General features: G+C 40.2%; 1 protein-coding gene across 7 annotated transcripts in view; it reads right to left on the bottom strand.

Moving 5' to 3' along the window:
• Positions 1–508: 508 nt before the first annotated feature.
• The window catches only part of LOC139717321 (uncharacterized), a 76,065-nt gene continuing 65,220 nt past the window's right edge, over positions 509–11,353 (bottom strand). For all 7 annotated transcript variants that reach the window (XM_071628821.1, XM_071628825.1, XM_071628826.1 and 4 more), the window contains exons 6-10: positions 11,230–11,304; positions 8,255–8,317; positions 7,465–7,724; positions 6,495–6,756; positions 509–3,544 (exon numbers count right to left, since the gene is read on the bottom strand). In XM_071628821.1, coding sequence (XP_071484922.1) covers positions 3,513–3,544; positions 6,495–6,756; positions 7,465–7,724; positions 8,255–8,317; positions 11,230–11,304 — 692 coding nt within the window. In that variant the 3' untranslated portion in view covers positions 509–3,512. The remainder of the gene's footprint in view (positions 3,545–6,494; positions 6,757–7,464; positions 7,725–8,254; positions 8,318–11,229; positions 11,305–11,353) is intronic.

The following is an 11,353-nucleotide window of genomic DNA, read 5'->3' as shown; positions in this document are numbered from 1 at the left end:
ATAGGAAAAGATTTAAATTGGCATTAGAAAGATTTTATGAGAGTACGCACAATACGATCAGCTCTTTGACTCTGTACAATAGGGTCTGACTAGACAGCTGCTCCAGTTCAAGTAGCAATAGTTGGACTAACCATCTAACTACTGTTGGCACAATCTAAACATTATGCAATTCCATTCATGCTTGTCTTGCAACACTCGACCCACAAGCAACAGAAGCAACAGCAGCAAGGTGATCACTTGGTCACCACGGCAACACAGCAAATTCTTGAAATTTCAATCACCCTGTGGTGATAGCTGATCTATTACATTCTATGCTCCAGACTGTCGAGTTATCATAAAATACTGGAACAAGCAATGTTATTGTACATACAGCACATGATTAATCAGTCTGAACGAAGATAATGATGAAATGTTGACAATGATAAGAAACTAAAGCATAAGGAAAAGATGAACGTGATGGGAGGAAAAAAAAAAGTTGATAGCAGTCACTACATTTTACAATGAGTTGAGACACAAAAGAGTAAAGGACAGCACCAGTTAAAGATTTTTACACGAATGCCCAGAAGAATAGTTTGCACAATATACAAGCCAGACGTCAAAATTCTACAGAAAAATATGCACACATGTGAATAATATGTGTATGAGTACATAAGGAGAGAGAGAGAGAGAGAAAGAGAGAGAGAGAGAGACAGACAGACAGACAGACAGTATGCAAACTTTTGTAATTCTAAGAAAATTGAAAGCCCCTTTGTGGAAGAACTTTTGAAATTATATTCTTCTCCCCCATGGCACAATGTGCCTGGTTGATGCCTGTTACTCCAATACCACTAACCATCTGGTGTAAACCAAGTGCAGTTCACCATCATGCACCTGTCTTTCCCTGCGTGAGTGTGTTTCTTTGTGTTGTATCGACCACTGTCCAGGGAATTAATGCACCATGCTCTTTGCCATGAAAATTCCCTCGCACAAAACTCACACTGAGCTGTCCACTACAAAAGGATCATGACACCTACTGTATGATAAGAAATCTATCTCAGAAGTATGAAAATATACATGCACTCACTTCTAAATGCATATGAAAAAGTAGATACTACTGCAAGTGTTATTGTCATACAAAGAATATGATAACATGATGCTCTACTCATGCTTTGTACAGGAGTTGGTGAATATATAAAAGGATATACATGTATATGATTTGATTCACCAATTCATAGCAGGTTTTATATATCATTGTACCCCTTCTCAAATCTATTGTAGGAGATTTATGTAGAGTGATGTGTATGAAACAAAATAATAAAAGAGAGAGAGAGAGAGAGAGAGAAAGAAAACCTCCCCACATATTTATATACCTTTCTTTCATAATTGCTATCATTCATTGTAGTATTTCAGAAGCTGACATACGAAATTGTCATATTTTGGTCATATTCCAGTGCCTTTTTTCATTGCAGAATTATCCAAAGCTTCTAATTGCATAGCTGACCTTCAAATTGGCATCACATTTGAGAATAATACAGCCAATATTTGTTTTCTAAATTGGCAGATTTTTAAAGATATTGTCTTTTTCCCCATTTGTGCAAGTTTCACAACTTAAAGGGATATATAGTACTGGCTGAGATGAGGATTTAGCTGTTGACTTACATACTCAGAAACCACTTTATGAAATGTTAAAGAGCATACAACTCAAAGAGAATACTGTAAAAGTGGAAATTTTCGCGGTGTTGAAATTCTCGCGCATTTCGCGCAACCAGAAACTAGCGCGAAAATAAAAGCATGTGAATATTTTCCTTGCCATATGTTCCTGTGCTTGATGTCTCGATTCTGCGGAATTAAAAACACGCGAAACTCTTCAGACTCCGCCAAGCGCGAAAATATCCACTTTTACAGTGCAATTCAAAGTTACTTGATGAAAATTGACTTCCAAAGAGCTGAGATATCCAAAAACAAAGTAAAACGAGGTGGTCGTAAATGGTGGGTCTCATCTTTTGTTTTTGGATATCTCAGCCATTTCAAAACCAATTTTGATCAAATAAACCTTTAATTACTCTTAAAATTGTGTGCTCATTCATACTGCATTAGTGGTTTCTCATTATCTCACAAAAAAAGTTGGAAACCTGGAGCCTAATCTCATCAAATCTATATCATTCCGTTAAGCAGTTCCATTTAATTTCTCTTCAATACGGGATATGCCACAAAATTCAGAGTTGCCCATCAAAACAGGAAAAGATGAACATTTTTTGCTGCGAAATTACCACAGGATTTGAGAGGTCAAGCATCTACCATGCTGCAACTGGCAGAAAAGAATGTTGCAGAATTACAGTAAAGGGATTTGCCCCTTCCTCGGACATGGCAACATCCCATAGCCACAGCTGACAGGGTCATCCAGCGCGGTATCTTCCTACCAGCCATCAGAATCATACCACTATCACATGCTGCTACATGTATGGATACAGCAGTACAGATTTTCATCTTTTCATCCCAGTAAATCAATATACATGAAATCATATTGAAAAATAAAAGAAGTCACATGAACAAAACAAAGTGGTTTTCATCCAAAAAAATAAAAGATCAAAATAACCACACTTTGTGAATCACTGACATGATATATTCGATATTTCATTGTTGCCAACCCCAAAATTATTGCAGTATGCTCAGTCTGTGATTCTGGCAGTGAGTTCTATCTTGGCGGCCAGAAAGTTCAACTTGACCGTCAGTGGACTCCTGGCAACAGGACTTGCGCACCGCCATCAGCTGTGCATGGAGGATGGAGACTTAACATTCCAATCACTACCTGGACAAGTGTACCAAACATTCTTCCATGGGCTCCACTCCTTGGCATCTAGCACCAAAATCCCTGGGGGTCCATCCCAGTGACACTCAGCAAAGTTGTCTGGACTGTAGGCAGTCTCTTTGCTGTGTTGGGGTCCTGACAATTGCCTCTTCAATCTCCAGGTAGGCATGATGGCACCCTCCTGCCATGTCCATGTGGATCCATCTCAACTCAAGCTTCAGGAACAGGACCAACCCGTACAGAATGCTCTCCTCTTTTCTTTTTCTGTTCTTTTTTGCACGTTACTGGCCACAAGGTTTATGGAGTCTCTTGAAAAGTCAGGCGCAAGCTTTGAGATTGGCATCCTGCATGATTTGACCCAACTCGCAAAGGATTCCCTCCTTTATGAGAACGCATCGCTGCAAATCACATGCAAGGCTGATGCATGGCTGATGCATCACTGAGGTTTATTTCTTTGTTCTTATGGTCAGAAAAACCCATTTCTAGCCTCTGCAGTTGCAAAACCCAATGCTGTTGCAGCCTGAGCCAAGCTTGGCACGACACGTTCGCAATGCAGTCACTGGCGTTGTGTTTATCACCTGCATCTCCTGATGAAAATGTCACATGAGTGCTGCTGCACGGCCAAAAGTCTGTTTAAAAATGGCAGGGATGTTCAAAAGAACAGGTTGCATCAGTTCAATTCAAAGTTCCCTCTTGAGGAACCAAAATGACCCATTCCCTCTGTTCAGACGGCATTTCCGTTTAAGTGCTGATGGCCTTGGGGAAGAAATCACAAAGAGAATAAGTTAATGTGTTACTGGTGGGAGAGGTGTTCATTCTTTCATTCAGTGTCTACACAATGCACAAAATACTGATCTCAAAAAAAGCATGGAGTAAATTTTACAGCCATCTTTTGACTTGTTTGGTTTTGTTCTTGTCTTTTTTCCCCACAACTCTGTCTGGTGTCTGACTTCTTTCCACTTCCTTCATAAGTATTTGGGAACATTGTGTCTTGCCCACTTGAGACAATTCTTTAATCACACAGGAAAGTAATATGAATGAATGACATATGCAAAAAAGAAAAAAGCAAAATATGAACAATACAAACAGTGAAACAAGGTATAAGTTCTGACTTGTACACAAAATCTCGAATTAATGCAGGAAAATTACATTCATTACAACAATACGCCACTGCGAGGGAATGTTATAACACGTATGATATTGTTGCCACTGGTCACTGCAATGAAAAGCTAAAAGCAAGAGAATCTTTCGGGTGAATTTTAATGACCTTTGACCCAAGCATCTGACCATGGATACCACCATAACGTGATGATCCCACATGCATCTCTGATGCAAATTTCATCACACCTGGGGTAATGGTTCCCAGGTTGTATAATCATTTGCTACCATTACGCCAGTCTTCGTCAGACCGAAGTTTAGAAACAGCATGTTTGTGCCTAGGAAATTAGTCCGATGTCAAACTAACCCTATAGATGTGGAATGAAGATGCAAATAGTGAGCTATGTAATAGGGAAAATTTCCCCACAAATCTTAGTCTAGGTCATATTTGGGTTGTGTCTCCATCAGCCCGTAACTTTCTCAATCCCATCATACTGGAGAAACTACTTTTGAACAGCATACTGAGCTGAGTGTTGATGTAAAGTACATAATGTGTCAATTTGAGGCTAATTTCCCCCCTGGGCATGTTTTTGAACTAATAAGACACACATTCATAATATTGGCTATTTTTGGTCTGATGAACACACGCCTATTGAGTGTTGGAAGTTAAAGGACAAGTTCACCTTCATAAACATAAGGATTGAGAGAATGTAGCAATATTAGTAGACCACATCATTGAAAGTTTGAGGAAAATCGGACAATCCGTTCAAAAGTTACGAATTTTTGAAGTTTTTGTGCAGTAACCGCTGGATGAGAAGACTACTGCAGTCTGTGAATAACTTAGATGTCACATGCGTACAACAATATAAGGAAAATATAAAGAGAATTTCACAAAATGTCATGTTTTGAAAAAAGTACACATTCCCCCGACTCGTTACCGACAAATGTTATGGGTAATATTATCCCCCCTGCCTTTAAAAAGAGGCAAGTCAAGTGCTCTTTTATTATGCGAAAAAAGTGACAATATGTTGAATTTTCTTTACATTTTCTTTATACTGTTGTACGCATATGACTCACAAGCTGTAGTAGTCTCCTCATCCAGCGGTTCCAACACAAAAATTTTAAAAATTCATAACTTTTGCATCGATTGTCCAATTTTCCTCAAACTTTCACTGATGTGTTCTACTAATATTGTTGCATTCGCTCAATCCTTATGTTTATGAAGGTGAACTTGTCCTTTAACATGGCACATGAAATTCCTTTTGACCTTAGTGTGACTTTTAGACAGCACTATAACATGGAGATCCCTAGACCGATACATCTGCCTCTTGTTAACTGTGTGGTCGGTAATACAGTCGGCCCCAAACAACACATCTATATTCTTCATTCACTCTGCTGTGCGGACTTACCAAAAGCAGCAAGTAGGAAACAGGGTAGAATTTCCCTTTTTCCGCTAGAAAAGAGCACGAAAAATGGGAATACATACCTATATGTACTCAAGAAACCAGTCAAGCTCTCTAATTTCATGATTTATCCATCTCATATGCCATTTTGCGTGCTTTATCGCGTAGAACAGCCTTCAAACTCTGCTCATTTACATCGGCGAGAAATCGCTGAACCGGCGTGTAAATACATGTGCGCAGATAGATCGCACAATCTGCACAGCAAAAGTGAATGGAAGATACCTGTCTGCAACTGTATTGCAGACCGTAGATTTTTAAACAAGAGGCTACCAAATGGGAGATGGATTTATCGGTCTAGGAAATCCCCAGGTGCACCTCTGACCCAACTTTGGTCACAATTTGAGTTACTTTTGGAAAGTTATTTGTCCCAAGCTGAGCTGTCTAGAGTGGAGAGGAGGAGATGGGGAACAAAGGGTAGCAGAGAGGGAAGTGGAGAGGGTACATACTGAGGAAGTTTTTTTTTTTGTCCACATTTTCAGTTTGTATACCTCTTGTGATGAATCCTCAATTCTGATCGATTGAAATTGGAGGCATATATTCAACATTTGGCTTCAGCCCCATTGTACCCAAAGTGCTCCACCCTATTGTGGTGTGTAGTTGCACATATGTACATCTTATATAAATACTTGGCTTCCAATGGTACAAGAGGCGACTCTTGCACTATGCTATCACAATGCAAATGTTAATGGCAGTGCAGATGTGTGAAATGGCGAGCGCAACTGCGATAGACCAAGCAGAATTTCATTGTGTGTGTGTGTGTGTGTGTATAAATATATACATTATATATAAAACAAATATGGGCTGATATTATTTGGGGCACTAATGATACTGTTACACCTCAAGATCTCAACTCCATGCTATGCCCTTGGGGCAATTCTGTAAAACCAGAAACAGTCATGGAATAAAACTTTTTGTGGATTTGAGGCGACAGCCTTTCTGGCAGCATGACACTTTATGAATATTGCCACTGGCATTAAATGCACTGTGCAGACAAAAACAAGCACATGCATTTTACCTTCAATAATCTTGGCAGCATGAAACTTTTGCGAATATTGCCACTAGCATTAAACACAAAAATTTCTGGTTTTACAGTAATATCAACAATGCCCCGAAAAGCAGTCCATATCTGTACACCACAAACTCACCTTCTACTCTCTCACAAATTTCCATGATATCATCTCTGTGCATACTGTGCAGCTTGTCCTTGAACTCTTGCAGTGTTTTGCCAGCCGACTCCCACGTGTGCAGCAGACGTTCACCGGGATTGGATTGTTCCCATGCAGTGCAATCCCGAGTAGTCACCCCCAGGCAGTCTTGGGCTATCACTCTCCAATCTCTATGATCAGTGTCTGGTGCATTGAGCGCTGTGATAAGATCACTGCGTATTCTTGCGGGGAAGACTTCCTCCTGTGAAGAGACACCAGACACAAACTTTAGTGATTTGCTTCACACAATTTAATTTAACGCTAAAATGGCTCGGGAGGGGAGGGGGGTCTGAATCAAATCCCCCCCACCCCGATTTTATTTTTCCACAATAGTTTTAAAGCAGTCAAAGGTTTTGCCCCAGCCTTTCAAGATTTTTGAGCTCTGAGTTTTACACATCATTTGTTTTTGGATATCTCTGCCATTTCAAATTCAATTTTCATCAAAGATACTTAGAATTCCTTTTAGAATTGTATTTTTTTTTAACACTTCGTATAGTGGTTTCTAAGTATCTCTCAAAAAGTTAAAGGCTGAATTCTCATCTCAACAAATACCATACAATCAATCTAAGATATCAAGTTTTCTTTGGATCCTATTTTTTAACATTATATTTACGCTGCAAAATGAAATACATTTTGATTGATAATCCCTAAGTTACCCTACTTCATTTCAAAGCCTAGAGCTTCATCTTCGAAACTATGCAGAAGAGTGGAAATTCATTTTTGCCCACTTTTTGTGCGATTTGAGCTGGGTGGTCAAATATGCTGTCAAAACCCTTTAACTGCTATGGCAGGCAGTGAGTTGTACTGTTAAGTGTTTGCTCAATTATTGGTGATATCAAAAACATGCGAATTGTGACAGTCACCTTACCCTGTCGAGAACAAAAAAATTAATTGCAGGAAAATTTCTAACCATCTGGTGGCTCATCGGTTGAGGTGCCGTGGGCAGTGCTCCATGTCCATTCATGACTATTTCATGGTGCTCTGCACTGTTGGGTGCATGTGGTCCCCCGTTTGCAACCCTTCCGTTGGCAAGCCCTCCGTTGGCAACTCCTCCATTTTGTAGAAAAGGTATTTGTTCCAACTGGGTCCCATTCGGAGTCGAGGTTGTGGGACTTGGGGTCTGTGAGCTGACGGTTGACACCTGTCGTGTCGTGTCTGGTCTGGTAACAACTGAGGAGCAAACACAAGGCACAACATAAAACAGGCATGGGAGGGCCTAGTGTACACGTACAGCACAGCTAAATACTCACTAGATTCAACATGAAAAAATTCTTAAGAAAAACAAAACAAACACTAAACAGTATCACTCAGAACTATTTCTACTCTTGTCACTGTACACCAACACATCAAAATTTAGGATGCGTGTCACTATATTCTAAGTTGAACTTGATCGGGTTCAAGAAAGCTGTTGTACCCTCTGCAAGACATTTGCATACACTTCAGATGCCCACAAAGCTGTTGGCTCTCTTCGGATAACAGACGAGAACACAACTTATTGGACATCATCATCACATTTTAGGTTTTCTGACAGGAGGAGAGCGAGGAAGGGGGCAGCAAAGTTGTTCTTTCTGCCAAAGTGTTAAATGAAAAAGATTTCTCTCTGTCAGAGGCCTCAATCCTCTGGAAAGGTACTCTGAGCGATAGCAGATGTGTGCCTTGAAACCATGAATGAGTGACAACAAAGCAGCATCAGCCTTTACCTTTTCCACAGCAGTTGACGAAACCACATTCCACGGAAAAAGCTGATGTACGTCCATCTTGTCCTGCAGTAGCAACAGCAATAGGAGGAGAGAGGGAGATAAAAAGAGTGAGAGGGGAAAGACAGGTAAATGATGATGCAGGCAGTGTAATATCAGGCATGTCCAGCCGATGTCCTATAACAGTCTGCCAAGTGTCAGTGGACAGGCTAATATATGAGGTGTGTTAGAAAAGTTCCAGGATTGGAGTCATAAAAGATTTATTTCAAACCCAAACTTCAAACTAATAGGTTTCACCTTCAAAGCAATTTATTTGGAGTATGTAACTGTGATCCTAGCTCTCTGCAGCCATCAGATTTTTTTCTGCATGATTTGATACACACATCCACTGTTTCAGGTCGTTCAGCAATGAGCACAGAGCAACGAACAAACTTGACGTTTCTGGTACAGTTGGAGAAAACTCCGTCAGAAGCGCTGAGGTTGCTCCAGCATGTGTACGGAGATGAGACGATGTCACTCACGCGTATAAGCCAAATTTGAACCCAAAGCGTGTAACTGACAGGCCAGTGGGCGGGGACAATGAACCTCATTAGAACCAGCGGCAGTACCAAAGTTGCCTTGCCCTTTTTTGTGTGAGCTTATGCAGATAGTGAACACAAGAGGGCGACATGAGAGGCCGATAAGGACTAAAAAAGAAAAAAAAAAGAGGACAAGAGCCTTGTCTAGGGCTCTTCTGGCATTGGTATCACCCTTGGAGAGTACTGATGTGAGTCTCTGAAGCTTGTCGGCTCAGAGCTCATTAGCGAACTCATTAACACTGACATTTTTGCATTTTGGGAATCAGATGAGCCTCCGATGGCCTGTGGGAGAAGAGCATTTAAACACAAAATATGAATGGAATAAAGTCAATAGTTCAAATAGAGCAAACATGCTCGCAAATGAACTCATGATTTTGCATACCCTGGTAAGGATATAAGGACGCATGGACAACAAAGACAATTTACTCTTAGTGATTAGCCGTTGGATAAATTATATATCTTCACAGGAGTCATGGTTAAGTGTTGCAGAATTGCATCCATGTGAAAAATAGTGGAAAAGGTGACTGCGTATGTCAGTTGATTCCTATCAGAATTTGCTAGAAGTACACTGTAAAAGGGGCTGTAAATGATTTTTCGTGCTCAGCTGCGTGAGACAGGTTTTCTGCGTTTTTAATTCCCCAGAATCAAGACATCAAAAACAGAAGCACATGGCAAGCAAACATTATTTGTGTGCTTTTATTTTCAAGATAGTGTCAGGTGTCCCGAAACGTGCGCGTGTGCACAAAGAAATAAAAAAACGACAAAAATTTAGAGTAGAGTCGGGGCACAAGTTTGCTGCAGGGGTCCAGTTTGCCGCATTCCTAGAAATATCTAACCACATCTTCAAAAGTAGAAGGGTATTTTTTTTTTCTAAATTGTTTTATTTGAAGAGCAAATGAAGAGCTTTCTTTTGATACCAGAATCATGAAATAACTCGGATGATGGCCTTCATAATTCTAATTTAAATCGTCTGTGCCAAGCTGTTTTGAAAAAAGTATGACTTTCTTTAACAAAACATTAAGATTTTGTTCTGTTGCTAGGCAACCACCATCATCCCTTGTTTGTATCTTTATACAAAATCTTACTATGAAAAGAGGCCTGGCATGGTAAGGATACCTTGTGTAACTGTGATAAATATTCAAAAATTCATTTCCTCTGTCAGTTTTGAGGATTGCAACAGTGACCAAAATGTCCGGGATAGGACCAGTTTGCGGCACCCCTATGGGATTTACACAAATAGCGCTATTTTACATGTCACAAGGCAAGTGCCATGATGTGTCTCGCCCATTCACGTACAAGAAATTGAACGGTAATGGGATATAACAGATTAAAAAAAGAGATATAACAGATAAAAAGAGATATAAATGGGTAAAAATTTATGGCAAAAAAGAAATGTGCCATAAAAACTTAACATTGGGCCCTTAAAGTTCATTGACCCCTGCCTGTGACCTTTGACCTTGTGGTGACCATCCACTCCCCAAGGGACATCTACTATCCAAGATAAGTCACAAACGGACCTATGGATCAAAAGTTATGACCCATAATAGAAACGTGCCATAAAAACTTAACATTGGGCCCTAAAAGTTCATTGACCCCTGCCTGTGAGCTTTGACCTTGAGGTGACCTTCATGCATAGTAAAATATGAAACTTTGTATGGCCCCTCTTCCCTTGAAGTTTGATTGCAATTGAAGCCCAGAGTAAAGAGTTATTGAAGTTTTTGTAGCATTACGGACAGACCACGGACGGACGGACGATGGACAGACAGACGCCACAGGCGATCCCTTAGTCTCCCCTCACCTCCGGTGGGCTCGACAATAATGGGTGGAAATTAATGAAATACATGTGACCTTGAAAAACTATGAAATCGTGAAGGATCAAGATAATGAATCCAAATAAAGTGTTCTAACAAGCTGAAAACTAGTTGGACCATCAAAAAATACTTGGTTTTTGCAAAATTTTAATGTTTGAAGAAATCAGGGGACATTTTATTGTGGGGTGCTGCAAACTGGACCCCCCTGCTGCAAACCGGGTCCTCTTGGTGGTTGCAAATTTTCTGCATAAACTTGATTATCATGATTAGGGTAATTGTCTACCATGCAAACTTGTCATACAGTGTCAAGAGGTCTTTGGTACCTCTTCCAATTAGAAAAAAAAAAAAAAATTAATTTCTGTTGCCCGTTTTACCAGAATACCACTAAATACCCTTGAAAAGGCCTTAACCTGCCGCTAACTGGGTCCGCTACTCTAGTAGGTTTGAGAAGAGTCTGCCAAGGGCAGCGAAGGGAACACAATATCAGGTTACATGGATGAAATTCTCTGCAACTTGGGGCACTTTCAGTATTTATTGTGTCAATTTTCTGTCGATACTAAAAATTGTAAAATATATGAGAACTCCTCACCAGAACGGTTGACCTGCCTTGCTCTGCGGTACATTGCACAGAAGACTGCAACTAACGCTGCAACTAACGCTGCAACTGTAACAAAGAGACAATTACAATTCTATTACTCATACTTGAAAGTAAC

The sequence above is a fragment of the Diadema antillarum genome, unplaced genomic scaffold, assembly GCF_040938485.1.
Source record: "Diadema antillarum isolate AM-2024a unplaced genomic scaffold, OU_Dant_1.0 scf00000074, whole genome shotgun sequence".
NCBI lineage: Eukaryota > Metazoa > Echinodermata > Echinoidea > Diadematoida > Diadematidae > Diadema > Diadema antillarum.
Note: the sequence above shows the minus strand (reverse complement) of the source record. Positions and strands in the feature narration are given on the sequence as shown.